The sequence below is a fragment of the Ascidia mentula genome, chromosome 8 (assembly GCF_947561715.1).
Source record: "Ascidia mentula chromosome 8, kaAscMent1.1, whole genome shotgun sequence".
Lineage (NCBI taxonomy): Eukaryota > Metazoa > Chordata > Ascidiacea > Phlebobranchia > Ascidiidae > Ascidia > Ascidia mentula.
In genome coordinates, this window is record NC_138573.1 from 6,363,939 (window position 1) to 6,380,317 (window position 16,379).

Consider the following 16,379-nt stretch of genomic DNA (forward strand, 5'->3'; position numbering starts at 1 on the left):
TATTAGACTTTATAAATATTATTATGCATCTCGTTTTCTTCTCTCGTGCTAGAAAGAGTAGATGGTATGTGCCCTGGCAAAAATAATATATAGCTGCAGTTATAGGTGTAGACCAGTTTTTGCTTTTCTCTTCACAACACCTCAAAAATACTTCAATACTAAAAAAATACTAAAAATACATGTGACGCAAGAGTTATTTCCATTAATGCACGCTCAATTAAAATCGCGATGAATGCAATTTCACCTGCTCCACGCCAGGTCGCAAGCAATCGATTTTACGAAATTATACAGCTTTCACACTGCAAATCATAGTCGTTGTTAATTCGCATTTTTGGTCTGGTGGGTATTTCAAATACAATGGAAATACAGTCGCCAAACAAACGCAATATGCTTGGTCAAATACAGAAAACCTAATCACGTTGCAACCTAACATTCATGAATACATTTGCAGCTTTTTGTTCGATTTTCTGTCTGAGGATAATGCAGCTTACGTCTAAATGTCACACATTTTACACAACAATATATACTATAGGCGGTGTCGATATACCAGCATGCTAATATATTTTCTGTCGACAAGCGAATCTAAATGCAATTACAAAGAAAAGTGTGTCTCGGCAAATGTGCACACTCCTTTTTGGCGTCGAAATTGAAATGAAATTGACTGTCTCACACGACTGCAGTGCTTCATAACACTATGGCTGCCGTTATTTCCCTCTGTAGCTCTAAGCTGACATGCGCTTGACAAAATATTGCAGTTGTGTTCCCATGAATCACATCTGCTCTTGTACATCGCGTTTTCATTCAGCAGGTTGATATGTCTCACAACGAGGCAATGTAGCCTCGTGCAAATGATTGCGCGATTCTTCGAAACCCGCGATTCTTCGAAACTTCGAAAAAAATGCAGCCTTAGGGCTTTTGAAGATATAAGTTATTACCAAAAAACATTCTTCTGGCCGATTCGAGTGGTTCTACCGCTTGTAGGATCTCGAACTATAGTTGCTTTTATCAGTAAAATGTATTTTGTAAACAAATTTGTTGGGGCTTGACGAGACACAACAACATAATGTACAACTGACTCGAGATATCATCGATCTTGTTGATTAGCATCGTGTTTTTTTCTTCGGTTTTGTGCAAAATAATATCTATTTTGTTGGTTTAATTGAGATCGCACTTACCGTATGGTAGCAAAAATGTCCTTATATTTTGTGCTGTTGATCAGCGAAAATCCAATAAAGCTTGGAACAATCAAAAGGCTGGTGTCGTCGTTCTATGGGGTGACAATGTGTTGTTTTTTTCCTATTGTATGGAATTGTGAATATCACAGAAATATCTAGGCAAGCACCGAGCAAAAACATAGTTGTTTTCTATAAAAGTCACAAAATAAAACAATTAAATTTGCTGTAAATTCTTCTCTGGTAAACCATGTGAAATTCGCAAAGCCTCCCAGCATTGCGGTTTATACCGCGGAACAGGAAACCGGATAAACGCCTCCATGATATCATGCAATTATTGATATGAATTCAGCTAAACCTTAGTGTGTCAGCAAAAAGGCAAAACTGCGCTCGGTAGAAAGGGATTAACGCACGCGGTGCTCGAGGTTACGTTGTAGCCCAGTTTTCGTAACCCACCAACATATTGAAATATCAGATGATAGAAGAAAGTCGGGAAACTGAAAACGGATGCGTCATCAGTCATCACCGAAGAGTGGTTGGATTTACCTTAGCCCTTTTGGCTGGGTTTAGTTACGCCCTTTCGGGACTGTTTGTGAAGTACGTGGGCGATGCAGAGGCCGATGCAATTATCTTTATCCGCTGTTCAGTGCAATACATATTTGTGCTACCGCTGTTGGCTTACAAAAAGGAACGGCCGTTTTGTGAAGATCGAAAAACCAATCTTCTCTTGTTGCTGAGAGGGGTGCTGGGACCAACGGCAAACTGGTTGTTTGTTTACGCTTTGCTGTTTATGCCGCTCGGCGATGTTTTGTCCATTGCCAAAACAGACGTTGCCTTAATCGGATTCTTCGCGTGCATTTGTCTCAAAGGTACGTAAATCAAAATAATACAATCTAGTAATATATTCTTACATACTGGCACTCCCATTGAGGTTTACTTATCTACCGTAAAGTATTGCTAACTTGGATACAACTGGTCCCACGAGAAACAACCTTGACTTGAAATTGAGTCTATACTAAGTATTTTATTAAGCCATGGGAACTGAGTTTTGAGGAGGTGATGGCCTATAAGTTGAGCAAACAATAACTTTTCTCATTGTAACAAACCGTTTGCAATACGGTGACTATTTTTGGCCACCACTGGACTTTTCAAATGTAATGCTGGGTGAACCTGATATACGATAACATACTTTAAACCTACGTACTGTAGAGTTTGGTACTATGTTAAATATGAGTTGTTTTGCTGATTTAGGACCTAAAACAACGTTATTTATTCATCTCTTTTTCGTCCACTTGCACAACACACTGAGTAAATAACCAAAATAAATTAACGTTACTTAATAACTAATTGATCTACCTTTTATTGGGATCCTATATCCTTGTTTTGGCAGCTGAGCGATCTATACTAATATAACTACAGTAGCCTATAACTCAAAATTTGTTTTATGCAGAGCGCTGCAGTGTGCCAGAGGCTGTCTTTACGCTCCTCACATTCGTGGGTCTTGTTCTTGTAGCTCAGCCATCTCAGATTTTCGGGCAAAATTCTTCTAGTCGAACGAGCAACACTATCGCTGGAGCCCTTCTAGCATTTGGGTCGGCGATATTGGGGGCTTTTACCGCCGTAATCATGCGAAACCTCGGCGCAGCAGGGGTCCATTTCAGCGTCCCTATGATCCACTATGCTTGGGTCGGGACAGCTTTTTCTGCCGTCGTCTTGTTCAGTAAAGGAATTCCTCGGATACCTTGCGCTTACGATTTGGGAATGATGTTTTTGTCTGGTGTTGCCGGTGTGTTAGGACAGTTGTTCTTAACGATTTCTCTGCAGCACGAGAAAGCAAGTCACGTAGCAGTTGTTCTATCCACCCAAATCATATTCGGATTGCTTTTGCAGTTAGCGTTCTTGGCCTACGTTACCACTGTAACTAGCCTGATTGGGTCAATCGTGATTTTCGTCTGTACTGTCGCTTTGGCGTATATAAGAGTCCGAGGCAACCGGGAATGAAATTCCTTATTGTCCTCCATAAGTTATTGATGAAACACCATATCGTCCAGGCGCTGTATATGTTACGCGACCCTTACAACTATTTCCACGTGGGCAGTTTCCTAATTTAGAGCTATTACAACACAGATGACACTCCTGCTTTCCCAAGCAAACCGAGTTCTTTTAACTTGAAATCTCCCCTTGAAATATTCAACGTAATTCAACGAACGGCTATTGTTAAAGTTAACTTTAATTCCAAACTTAAAGTAACCCTCCCCCCACAACTAGTGCAAATTTTATATTAGCCGTATTTCTAGCACACCCGATCGTATAATTTGTTTTATATCATGTATTCCGTTTCTCCATATTCCGTTTTAACATGTTAAAATTTGTTGCTTTGTATTGTAATAATATTTACATTTTCTCGAAAATGCCTGAATGTGACGCGGATGTAGTAAAGTTTTTTTTAAAAAAAAAGCAATTTAACAATGCAATGGCGAGGCAGTTCATTACTAAGTATTGTTACTTTTTCACAAAGTACTGTATAAATCTGTTACTGTTCGGGACATTTTCCGTATATTACGTATAAGTTATCGACACACACAAACCAACAAAAATATGCTGTTTCTAGCCTTACACTGAATTTTGGTTCAACCGCAATCTAGCATTGACCAGGAAAACACAATGTTTGCAATGACATCGCATAGTGACAATACTACAACATTTGTATGAGTAGCATGCCTCACTGCAAGACATGGTCCCACAGGGGTCTTAAATCATATTTACACATCACGATACTACACTTGACACAAGTTTATCTACAATGCAAAAATTGATCTTTGAATTAATATTCTTGTGTCGTACACGCTGGCGCCACTATATGATGCGCTTGCGCACGAGTCGGAGCGTGTCAGCAAGTTAAACACAATCAACACAAATTTCATTCACGACGAAGTAGACGGAAATTTGACCTACTTTCTTACTTTCTTCTAATTACTACCTAGTTTTTTACTCTGATAACAGCAATTGCAAAAGCTTTGCTTGTCACGGCAACTGTCTTGTAACAAGAGAAAAGTTATTTTATCGTACATATAATTTGGATTACTGAGATATAAATACTATTAAAGGAGCTTGGTAAAGAATGCACAATAACGTTAACAAGCGGTTAGGTGTATCCAGCCTATTTGTGCAAGCGCCACAAAAGTGTTGTGGTTGCTAGCAGCTGGTTTGATTAATAGCATTGTTTGTACTGCAACGAAGCGTAACATTGAAATCCTGATGTGCTTGCATTGTCTGGTGATTTGCTCTGACTTTATGGATCTGTTTACCAAGCGATTGTGCATGCTGTAGCTGACAGTGGAAGTATGTGCGCATAGAAGTTATCTTGGTGTTAGACAGGAGAATCTGTTAGTCAGCTAAGGGTATACTTCGGACACCATGGAGCACGAGAGTTCCTCTATTGCTGACCATGCTTCGATAGAAAACAACGGAAAGGATAGGATTCATCTTCGTCGGGACATCGGGCTTGCTGGAAGCGTAGCGGTCATAGCGGGAATTATGGTTGGCTCTGGAATATTCGTCTCGCCAACTGGAGTGTTGGCTGGTGTGAACAACAGTGTGGGATTGAGTCTGGTTGTGTGGACAGCCTGTGGTTTAGTATCATTTATTGGAGCTCTCTGCTATTGCGAATTGGGTTCCTGCTTTAACATATCTGGGGGCGATTATAACTTCCTGCTTACCGGTTATGGCCCTGTTGTAGCTTTTGGCTACGCGTGGTGCAGCTGCCTGATAACACGAGGAACAGCGATTGCGGCCCTTGCTTTAACTATTGGAAGCTATGCGGTGGCGCCATTTTTCCCCAACGACTGTGACGGTCCGGATTTTTTTTCCAAGGTGAAACTATTTGTTATTGTTTTATTACTCGCTTGTGAATTGATGCCTCTCTATTTGTGTCGCTTTATTGACATTTGCAACACTTTAAAGCTTATGTACAACATAAGTATTCATGACAAAAATGTTTGTTTATAGAGTGTTGGCGCAAGTGTACTGATATGGTTATCATACATAAACTGGCGCGGTGTTCGATTTGCCTCTGGAGTGCAACAGTTTCTCACAGTAACCAAATTCCTTGCGATGGGTCTGATAGTTGTGGGCGGAATTGTTCGTCTGTGCCTGGGCGAACAAGTTGGAAAAGAAAATCTGAGCCACGCATTTCGGAGTGAAGATTTAAGTGGTGTGACCATGTCAGGGATCGGCATGGCGCTTTATCACGGCCTGTGGTCGTTCGACGGGTGGAGTGAAATAACCATGGTGGCCGAGGAAATCAAAAACCCCCATAAAACCATTCCAAAGGCAATCATTATCGCAGTGCCCCTTGTGACTGTATTTTATCTTCTTGTAAACATGTCGTACTTCGTGGGTAAGGGCTCGTTTTCGTTTCATGTGAATCCGCAATGTTACTAATCCCCTAATTTTCTAGTTCTCACGCCTGACGAGATGTTGGCGAGCAATGCCGTTGCCGTGACTTGGGCTGGCCGCGTGCTCGGTCCCATGGCTTGGATCATACCGGTGTGCGTTTGTTTGTCTGCTGCTGGTTCCTTGAACGGTGGATTGATGTCAAGTGGGCGATTGCCCTTCGCAGCTGCTCGTCGTGGCCACTTTCCCAAGGTAACCCGAGTACACTGTAAATCATGATTGAATATTGTTTTTACGTTTTATACTTCGTGAACATAGTAGTGTTTTAGTGTGGTGAGAAAATGAGTTGTTCAAAACTATTGGTAGATGATCACGATGACAGTCGAACAAATTTTCCAGTCTGAAGGTTTATGTGATGATAATTTGGAGTAGGATACACAAATTGCTTTTATATTTACTCTCGTTAAAATTTTACCCTTTAGAAATTAGCAAGTACAGTTTTCAGCTTTGCGCTTTTCCTGCTTGAACCAAACAAACTAAATCCTTGCGACAATTGTATTCCACAGATCATGGCCATGGCGCACGTACGTTTCCACACACCTGTGCCTTCGCAATTGTTCATCACCATCACTGGGCTGCTATTCCTCCTTTTGAATGATTTCGATGATCTGATCGTCGCCTTCAGTTTTACCGCATGGCTGTTTTACGGATTGTCGATCGGCAGTGTCCTAATAATGAGGATCACCAGGCCCAAAATGAATCGCCCTTTTAAGGTATTTGAGTAGAAACGTCATCTGTTTTATCAATGACAAAAATGGCCCCAAAAAACAAATCTTACATGCTTACGCCAGCATTGTCTGTAAATTAATTTTTGCGTCTCAAGATTAGTGAATCTCAGTGCAGTTTGTTCCAATGCACGCCACTAATATACCCTTTTATACGAGCATTAATGAAAACCTTTGAAAACCTTACAGTTCGCTTGTGCAGGAATTAAGTTTTGGCAAACTGCTAGATACGTAAATTCATTAGTAGCGTTGCTAAACTATTTCTATTCAATATAATCTATTGCAGGTTCCCCTGCCTATTCCAATCCTCGCGCTGATCATCATCGCCTACCTGCTTATCGCACCCCTTGTTGAAAATCCCAGCGTGCTTATGGTCTACGCACTTGCATTCTTATTTTCTACACCGGTGGCCTATTATGTATTTGTATACAAGTCTATACATATCAAGGGAATGGGCAAGATTACTTTGGTTCTGCAAAAACTTTTGCAGGTTCTTCCTACGGACTGGGAGGAATGCTTGTGATGTAAGGTTGATATATGAGTGATCAAGGAGGCCAAAGTGTGACAGAAAAAGTCGTGTGTGATAACGTGATTTGTGCAAGTTAGACCTTACTCGGTTGACCACAAAAAAATAAACTGGCTTAGTTGTTCGAAAGATAAATTCAGATCTGAATCTTTTTATGTTCATAGCGGAAATACTTTAGTGTTGGCAAGCGTAGACATGTCCATATTTAATTTTGACGCTAATGCACGTAGCTGCCTAACGTGATACAACTGTGACAAACCCCAAGCGAATGCCAAGGCTGTCAGACGTGCATATTATTTGCACAGTGTATTCGCCACCTGATTCTCGTAAGCTGGATCGTATAGCTTGCTGTGCAACAGAGTTCATCCATGTCTGCAATAAAATCCGCCTGCAATATTTATCTATTGTTGGATATACCTGGATGTGAAGTGGTGCCGAAGTTGTGGTAATTGCAATTTCTCAATACAATTCCATACGTCAGTGATTGTGGAAATGTGGAAACGCATTTATGTCTTGAAAAATGTTATGGCTGCCAATTAACCTTTTCTCAAAGCAAAAATGCTTAGGTTTTATCTCGGTACCTTGGTCTGGAATAAAATTCGTTTTTTGAAAGGTGAGGAACACTCTGCGAATGTACAGTAAGAATACCAAACGATGCCCCATGTAAAACGTCAGGTAATATTCCTGAAAACTATGTACCAGGCATTATTTATTCACGATTTTGTCAGAGAGGGAATGATTTTAATACAATAAAGACATTACGAATTACATGAATGACAACAACGAAAAGGGTAGCAATGCTTCACAGTGCATTGTAGTTGGAACTTTAAACACAACCTTTCTTTAAATCTATTAAGGTTTAGTGTTTGAACGGGAAGATATACAGTGCTGTTAGGTTATACCATCACAGTCAAATTTGTACGATTACAACGTGAAGGATGTGCATCATGCCAAGTGGTGGTTTCTTGTTTAAAAACATCTTAAGATATGAAACTGCGTCCTCCCGTGCCGCATATGGTGACTCCGTAGTTGCGGTCTGTGAAATACATTTGGGCGCGTATCGGACTGAAGGCTTTCTTATCAGTTTCCACAGAATTACATACATATACATGAATGCTTAAAGCCTGCTGTGCTTTTAACGTACATTTGCAGCCTTATTTGACAGATGCAATGTTGAAATTTAACTCCTAGTTCCTTACTCTGATAACAGTCAGAACCACAGCGCAGAAAAAAATAATTATAGATCCAATTACACTAGTAAGCAAAGGAACGTAACCTAAAAACGCAAATTGGAGTAAAAATGCGAAAAGAATTTGGGTCGTCTGTAGTACAGCTACGTAGCTGGCCTTTTCCCTTTGCAGAGCGAGCGTCAAGAAAAGACTTCCCAAAATTCCAGCCAGCCCGGAACAAGACGTCATCGCCAAGTCGTGAGTGCACGGAATCTTCGCTGTTCCTTTGGTCACCGCCGAAACTGATGAGAAAACCAAACCGATCCACGAGTAATGTATCATGAAGGCACTGTAATGAATGTCTTTGCCCAGTTTGCGGGTAAGAATGGATACGAGTGCCGCAAACGAGGCGGACGCAAATGCCAGGAGAACTCCAACAACGAAGTCTGTAGTGGCCTCTTTTTGGTGATCATTCCCGAAGATCACGGACGGTCGGGAGACCAACACGAGTCCGATGAAGTTTAAAAGTGTGATAATGACTTCCAAAACTGTGCAGGTCTCTAAACAGAATACTTTGATACTGATGACGTAATATATCTGAAACAACACGTTTGTTTCGAACTTTTTTACATAAAACTGTTGCCATTACCAGTTCGATTGGCTTCCAAGGGTGACGATTACTTGCTCGTACTATTAAAGGAAACTATAACATGAAAATCTGTTGGATTTGGGATCCACACAGGGACTGTATAAACCCAACTTTCACATACCTTTGAGGCAAATGCAGGCGCAAAAACCAATTAAAGCAACGTCGGTCTTCATAATTGCCATTGAATCGCCGAGCGGTATGAACAAAAGCGAGTAGTTCAGAGTCCAGCTACTCATAACACCGGATACTCCCCTCAGCAAGAGAAAGACGTTCGTTGTACGGTTATCGTACAACACCTCTCCTTTTCCGTGAGTCAAGAGTGGTAAAGTGATTAAATATTGCAACAGAGATCGGACGAACTGCAGTTGATCAACCCCTGCATTTCGAACACCCTTGACAAACAGTCCCGAAAGGGCCCAAAAAAATCCCGCCAATATGCCGAAGGCAATGCCCATAACACGGCGCCATTTGTTTGCAGGCTTCTTGCTTGCGTGCGATTCTGGCTCATTGGACCCCATCTAAAATACAAATGTTGCCTTGTAACAGAAAGGGCTTAAGTGTTGGATCTTGTAATTTCTTCTAGTTATGACAAGGCTAGTATAGCTTATCGTTGTTTGGATAGTTGTTGGGCGAGATAAGTTTGTCACGCGTTTAGTAGGGAACAACAGGATTTAAATTTGTCCATTCTTTTGTACCAAACGACATTATACCTTTCATCGTTTTTCACAACTCGAGTCTTCACAAATATATCGCATGCTTTTGACACTGAAACACCTCAAAAGCTGGTCTGTAAAAATAGTCCCTGTCTCAACCAATGTTTAGTGCAATAAAACCCCATTGAACGAAGAACGGAAAATGTGCAACTTTTATCCAGTATTGGCGAGCATTCAGATTATACGTTCGAAGCTATTTGCGAAGATCCGAATTCTAACCGAATCCGAAATACCCGTATTTTACTGTGTATTAAATCAAGTGATTTTTATCACCGCAAACGCAATACTAGCTGATGCAATGATGCCACAAAAACAATACTATTGTTAATGTCGTACAGAAAAAACTATAAAATTAAAGTTTCTCTCAACATTTGGCGCGTATACACACCATTTTACCATGCAACAGGTCAGCAAATATTGGGAATACGTTTTTATCAGCAGCCTAAAGCGAGCGAAACATATACTGTGTACAGACATTGTTCATACAGTTACCGATGTGTCAAGCTCATCAATTTCCGCCAACTCAATTCCTCTGTTCGTGGCAACTGCAACCCCGGTTCTGTGGACTGACGTTTGCATTGTTGCATCCGTGATTATATCATTTCAAGTCTATGATAACAAGTACGTTTTAGAGGTCTTTTTCTCCAGATGTTGTGAAATTACATCATGTCAATACATGACTCCCAAAAATACGCTTGTATAAAATACGAGAATTGAATTGCCAACTAGCCATATTTTACAGATAGCCCTTCTGTAACGTGTCAAATAAATTAGTTGCAGACGAGATACTAATTTATATGTGCGTAACAAAACGGCTAAAAACGTTGGGTTGTTTTTGTAAATAATTTCCAAAAGTTTTGTGCAGTGGCAGTGGGAGTAAGCGCAAATAGGCGGCTGTAGGCGTCAAAATGTAATGACCAGGTAAAACTTAGTGCACAGGACAAACCTCTTTTCTGTGTGTGAAGGCTATCGACCCAAGTGTATTGACTTTAATTGACGCTTGTGAAGGTTATAAATCGTTGCCTCTTATAATCCATTTCCAGTGCTGATGAAAGCAGAAACCTCACATAAAACTTTGTGATGCAAGCTGTTTTTAATGCTATGCAATGAATTTTAGCTAAACACAAAAGCAAAAATGATTTACCTTTACCGTGAAGCTTTTCTGTCCAACTATTACATGGCAAAGAACAAATAAACAATAATTCATACTGCTTTACAACAAAAACGAAATCGGCCTGATGATAGCGCCCCAGTTCAAGCTCAAGTAATAAACAGCTCAGCATGTTGACTAACTGCTGAACAACACAAGCCAAAACTTTTTTCCTTTACGTCGTCGCGCTACGCACCAATGCTCGCACCACGCCGGGCGCAGCAAAACTTTGCACAGTAAACTGTCGCTTTACCTCGCTAATGCACTGATCCACTGCTTACAAACCTTTCCAACACCAGCCCTGTTGTCAGCAGTGCATTTATTGATGACCAATTGACAACCAGAATATGAGGCTAACTGTATAGCCTAGGCCAACGGTCGCACCGGACAAGTCAGCGAAGTAAGCCAAAACCAAACGAAACACGAGCTTTAGTCACGTGACAACAGCTCGCCTGTGAAAAGGTGCATAAAAGTGACATCATGATTTTTGATTTGGCGGGCTACAGTTCAAGTGCCAAACAAGTACACCAACCTTGTCAGAAAATGTGTTGCATCACATTGTGCTGAAAGATGATGGTGTGATAATATAAAAAAATGTTACCTGGAATGATGTACTTGGTAATTTACGTCCCAAACAAACTTTCCATACCCTAATTTTTACTTATACTCCTGGTATTTGTAAAGAGGTACATATTAAGAATTGCTTTTGTATGCACAGTTCACAGGTTTAATCGAAATTGCTTAAAATATACGAGCAACTTCTTCCTTTTTCAAGCACATTTCTACGAAAAAAAGTCACAAATTTGTTAAAATGCAGTGATGTCTTCCCATCCAAAAGTACACGCATCACAAATGATCATATCCATCGGCATTCTCCTGATGAGGAAGGAATACAAGGCTGTACATATGTGATAAGTTTAAGCAGGTGAACTTGAATTGTATTTCTGTGTATGTTCGAAATAACGATCATGCAGACAATTTAGTTAATTTTAAACAAAAAGTTTTGTGTACCTAAATTGCTTGAAAGTCGGGCGAAAAGATTGCCATTGGGAATTTCGATGCACCAAAGTTTTTCAATGTTTTTTCGGGATTTGACATGCAAATGTATTGGGAATATAGCCGAACGTTGAGCTGTATCACTTGCTTAAGTTGTTAGAATTTGAAGACGCGAACTTCTCAAAAGCGGGAGGTCGATCATGTTTATTGTACTTTCATTTTTTTTTTATCTGTAGAGGACAACAGTATGTAAGAAGTACAATCTTTATTTAACTGATAACTACAGATAGTTGTCATGAATTGTAATAATACGTTGACTCGTACACGCTTATTTGCTGTTTAAATCTGCATTTTCACAATTGGTTTGCTTGAATAATTTCGAAAACAAATTTTGCGGTAGTAGGCCTACATTGGTTATACTCTATGTTATCAACCTTTTTTTCAGTCAGTCAAGAGATGTTTCTGTTGATCTTGGTATTTTGCCGCCATTATCTTAGTTTATACATAAATAACAGTTTGTAAGAAAACTCTTTGTAAGACTTCAAAACGAAAATACATGGCGGCAACAATTCGTATGAGCATTATTATCACCAATACATTATATATTTCTCCCCCTAGGAAACAAAACCGTGTTAAATTGTGATTTCATTATCTCGTGATACGCACGAACAAAAAAAAGCGTTACGCCAATTGCACCGTACTTGCTTCTTCATAAATAGTTCTAACGTCTGCATTCAAAACTTATTTCATCTTATTTCAATATCGAGTATTCCAAAAAGAGAAGCACAGGTCAATAAAGCCTGATTGATCAGATATAGACAAGTGAACTGCAATTTGAATTGGCAAAACAATTAGAATTACGTCTAAACCTCGGAACTGGTGCTTACGTAGCGGACGTTCTTTCTTCAAAGTCATGGTATTGTATTCACATGTGCTATATGCATATACAGGTCGCAATTAAACAAACGTTTTCTCTGTGTTGAAGAACCTGCAGTCCAGTAAAGAAGCAGAAATGACAGAAGCACTGCATAGCAAACTTTTTGGTGTAATCTTAGTTTTAAGTCTACTGTTGCAAAACTGCCAACTGAAAGCAAGTCGTATAGCTAGACAGCAATGTGCACCAGTGCAAAAAGCCGCAATATCTATACTTTTTAACAGTGAAGTGGACAAAGTGTTTCGAAGAATAAGCCTTCCTCAATGGGCTCAAGACGACCTGAAGTATGTTTCCTGTTTGGGGAGAGGATTGACTGCCGTTCCGCAATACCTTGAGCAGGATATTCAGATATTAAGCTTGAGAGGAAACATGATCACCTACTTTGGACCCATGGTTTTCGCGCGATATCCTGAACTAGTTGCCATTGACCTCGAGGAAAATTGTGCTACAAACGATCTTTACAATACTGTCGCGGTGTGCAGTAGGTCATTTGTGTTAGATAATGAAGCGTTTGCGATGTTGGATAAGTTAAAGTACCTTGACCTCAGTGCGAATTCAGGCTCTATACCCAACTTTCCCAGTCGACTACCAACTTCGTTAGTTGTAATTTACTCGTCTTATAGCGCGATGCATCCTATTCCGAGCGACCGTCTGCGTCGACTTAGGAACTTGAAGGTCTTTCACGTTTCTTCCAATTGTCGAATGGTAGAACCAACGATTTTCTGTAAGGGCCGCTTCACCATTAAAGGCCAACCGTTTGTCGGCGTTGATCTAGAGTACCTGGATCTCGCCTTTAACAACTGGACAGCAATACCGACGAATTTCTTGACCGGAAATTTAAAGGTGCTGCGGATAAGGGGCAACCCCATAAGAGTTTTACGTCACGATGACTTTGCAAATTCACCGAACATCACGTTTTTGTTCGTATCTTTCGTGTCACAATATGACTTTATACCATTGCGCATCATCGGGAACCCATTTTCGGTATTAATCGAACTTCAACATTTGGACTTGTCTGGAAACATGCTAAGATCAGTTCCCACAGGGTTCCTCGCCACGAACCAGAAGCTTCAAAGTCTAATCCTGCAATTAAATTGTTTTAAAACTCTCGCCACGAACCCGGTCATGATTCCACCACTGCCGAAACTCAAGTCCATCGATTTATCAGCAAATACACTGTGCAGCAAGTTGTGGCATCCTGTGAAACCACAGCAGAAACTTCTCAAACTGGGAAACTGGTTTAAAAACTTTCCAAACCTGGAATCAATTGCTCTCGGTCCCCGCAATGTTATCCACTGGCAACTGCGATATTTGTCATACGGGACGAAATACCAGGAGGTTAATGAAAGCAGTTTTCGTGTACTGGAATCTATGCCTCATTTGTCACATCTCAATATCGCATACTGCGGCGTCATTAAGTTAAATACCTCTGCATGGGCCAGATTACCCCGATTATCGTTTGTGGATGCCAGAATCAACCAAATCGGCGAGAAGAGATACAAGCCCAATAGTTATCACAAAATACGCGACTTGGGTCACACCTCAGAAAATATTTTATATACAAGCGATCAACAACAAAGCTTTCAATCAAATATTTTTGCAAAAACCTTAGGGAAAAGGCCTGCCGGTAGCACGTTAATATTAAGAAGAAACTCAATTTCTGATATTCGTAGAATCAACTTCGAACACTGCACCTTTGTGAAATTTCTTGATCTCTCCTACAACCAAATCAATTACATTTATAGCGACACATTCCGCCCGATGTCGCTCTTGAATCATATAGATCTACGTTGGAATCCGATTCGTCACATCGCTGACTCGGCCTTTCAAGGACTGGCACATTTCACAAGTCTGCAAATCAACGTGACCATCTACGAGAACGACCTTACTTTAGAATTCGTGAAACACATGAACCGCCCTGGCCAGTTGGAACTGAGCGGCATGGATAGGGTCATTTACTATCTGCTTCATGCATACAATGGACGTACGAACGTGAGCTTCGACAACATTCTATTTTTATCGCTTTCAAGCAATCATATACCGGTGCAGAAGTTGGACGTTATTGACGGACTACTCGCTGTATTTCCAAACCTCATGAAGCTGACGATGACTGACGGTTGGCTTCATCTTCCATTGGGAAGAAACTTATTCAACGGAATTTCAAATCTTCGCTATTTGGACCTTTCCCGCAATGGTATGCAGCTCTTCCCTGCCGCCGCGCTTTCACGTCTGCCTCAACTTGAAGTGCTGAACATCTCGTACAACGGTTTGACAGAGGTACCGAGTGAAGGTCTGCATGCTTTGTCAAACCTCAAGTATCTTATTCTGTCGCACAACAAACTAAAGGATATTTACAGTCTGCACAAACTGCCACGACTTTATCATCTCAGCATCCGAAACAATGAAATAAGTGACATCGGGCCGAGGGCTATTAACAGAACGTTTCTGCAGCGCCTGAAGTTCCTCGACTTGAGATACAACAATTTTTTGTGCGAGTGCTCGCTGAGTACTACCTTTGGTTGGATGGCAAACTTGCCAGCGACTCGCGCGCCCATCATTTACCATTTCTATCCTTTCTGCTCTTCTGCGCTGCAAGACTACAACGGAGGGTGCGTTGTGTGCCAAAGTGGCCCAAACTTGATATCGTTACTGATGTATAGCACCTCACATGCATGCGAGTTTCATTGGGACTTGTACTTGTGCTTGTCTGTCACTACTTTTGTGGCCGTATTTACGGCTTCGACTCTATTTCTCTACAGCAAGAGTTTCAAAAAATACCTCGTGGCGTTGGTTCACAGGAATATCAGATATTCCGACGCTTGCGAGAGAGAAAACTGGAACAGTAAGAGTGACGAAAGTTACGAGTTTGATGCATTTGTGTGCCATGACCACACACACCCAGAAATGGGCAACTGGGTGCAGAAGTGTTTGCTTCCGCAACTAGAATGCGAGCATCCGCGCTTCAAAGTTTGCGTTAGTGGAAGAGACGACTACTGTGGAACCACACAAGTCGTCCAACTGTTGATGAAGATAAAGGCAAGCAGGAACACCATCTTGGTCATGAACCGGGAGTTTGCGAGAAGCCCCAAATGCAGATACGTGCTGTCCGCCCTCGAGAACTGGTTTTATTTATCGGGTGTGGATCACTGCTTGTTGGTGGCGTTCGACAGAAATGAGACTGAATCGCTTCCGTTATACATAGATTGCAACGGGGCGACCAAGCGAAAACGGAATATGTTTATCGTCCCTGAAGAAGACGACGATTTGCATGAGTTGTGGGAGGCGTTGAAGACTTGTTTAGTAGTCGGCAATTAATTTAGTAAAAGCGATCCAAGATAAAATGTAACATGAATTCCACAAAACCTTATCTTCAATCACCGGTAAACCTTCAGACATCAAATTAAAAAATCCTTGACTTTAAACACGACGACATAGAGATCTTTTTGCATGAAGTGTTATTGTGCCCATTCGCAAAAAAAAAACACATTTTCACATTCGAAACCGCCCACTGTACATTGCAGAACAACAGTTACCTGTGTTTAGTGTAAATTGCTTAAAAGTCTGGTAAAATGATTGTTATTGAGAATGTTGTTGAACCATAGTTTAATCAATGCCCTTTTTTATTTGGATGCAAATTAAGTGAAATATACCGAATGTTTTCTTGAAGTTACATAAACTTTGTGGCGACGCGAACTTCTTAAAACAGAAATAAATCTCTATGCCTTCAATCAGATGAATAATTGCCCAGCAGACACCGCGTGTAAACAATATACCAACTACCCAAAACCATTGTCAAAAAGTGGTGTATTTTACCTGCGGTTGGACAGTTTTCTGAAGGGATATTTTAGAGATTAATAGCGATGGCGTAGAATATACTATGAAATGAAATA

General features: G+C 40.7%; 4 protein-coding genes across 6 annotated transcripts; 3 read left to right on the plus strand and 1 right to left on the minus strand.

The window, feature by feature from the left end:
* Positions 1-1,647: 1,647 nt before the first annotated feature.
* On the plus strand, positions 1,648-6,875 carry LOC145910999 (b(0,+)-type amino acid transporter 1-like). Its single transcript, XM_082998228.1, has 6 exons — positions 1,648-1,660; positions 4,633-5,045; positions 5,181-5,571; positions 5,632-5,819; positions 6,134-6,340; positions 6,639-6,875. The coding sequence occupies exons 1-6, from the start codon at positions 1,648-1,650 to the stop codon at positions 6,873-6,875; spliced, it is 1,449 nt and encodes a 482-aa protein (XP_082854354.1).
* Positions 1,669-3,173, plus strand: LOC145910620 (solute carrier family 35 member G1-like; the record flags this gene model as incomplete). The annotated part of the gene is made up of 2 exons (XM_082997808.1): positions 1,669-2,041; positions 2,623-3,173. Coding segments are annotated over 2 exons (924 nt in total), but the record flags the coding sequence as incomplete, so codon positions are not given.
* Positions 6,876-7,610: 735 nt separating the features above from the next.
* LOC145911707 (solute carrier family 35 member G1-like) lies at positions 7,611-10,653 on the minus strand. 3 transcript variants are annotated; one of them, XM_082999124.1, is made up of 4 exons: positions 10,554-10,653; positions 9,902-10,018; positions 8,818-9,214; positions 7,611-8,607 (listed from the first exon to the last, which is right to left on the minus strand). In XM_082999124.1, exons 2-4 carry the CDS (start codon positions 9,986-9,988, stop codon positions 8,066-8,068), a joined length of 1,026 nt encoding a protein of 341 aa, XP_082855250.1. In that variant the 5' UTR covers positions 9,989-10,018; positions 10,554-10,653; the 3' UTR covers positions 7,611-8,065. The 3 variants fall into 3 exon arrangements, with proteins under 3 accessions (XP_082855250.1, XP_082855249.1, XP_082855251.1); XM_082999123.1 differs by lacking the exon at positions 10,554-10,653 and adding an exon at positions 10,356-10,517; XM_082999125.1 differs by lacking the exons at positions 9,902-10,018; positions 10,554-10,653 and adding an exon at positions 9,407-9,471.
* Positions 10,654-12,567: 1,914 nt separating this feature from the next.
* LOC145911001 (toll-like receptor 7) lies at positions 12,568-15,804 on the plus strand. The gene is made up of 2 exons (XM_082998231.1): positions 12,568-13,946; positions 14,163-15,804. Exons 1-2 carry the CDS (start codon positions 12,568-12,570, stop codon positions 15,802-15,804), a joined length of 3,021 nt encoding a protein of 1,006 aa, XP_082854357.1.
* Positions 15,805-16,379: the final 575 nt, after the last annotated feature.

Bases quoted from the DNA above. Each gene is read 5' to 3' on its own strand.
- LOC145911707 (XM_082999124.1), bottom strand. From the start codon at position 9,988: ATGCAAACGTCAGTCCACAGAACCGGGGTTGCAGTTGCCACGAACAGA. The intron at 9,215-9,901 runs GTAACTGTATGA...TTTGTATTTTAG, and splicing joins TTGATGAGCTTGACACATCG to ATGGGGTCCAATGAGCCAGA. The intron at 8,608-8,817 runs GTATGTGAAAGT...TATTCTGTTTAG, and splicing joins CGCCTGCATTTGCCTCAAAG to AGACCTGCACAGTTTTGGAA.
- LOC145910999 (XM_082998228.1), top strand. The intron at 5,820-6,133 runs GTAACCCGAGTA...TGTATTCCACAG, and splicing joins GTCGTGGCCACTTTCCCAAG to ATCATGGCCATGGCGCACGT. The intron at 6,341-6,638 runs GTATTTGAGTAG...AATCTATTGCAG, and splicing joins AAATGAATCGCCCTTTTAAG to GTTCCCCTGCCTATTCCAAT.
- LOC145911001 (XM_082998231.1), top strand. From the start codon at position 12,568: ATGACAGAAGCACTGCATAGCAAACTTTTTGGTGTAATCTTAGTTTTA. The intron at 13,947-14,162 runs GTTTGTGGATGC...TGATATTCGTAG, and splicing joins GCCAGATTACCCCGATTATC to AATCAACTTCGAACACTGCA.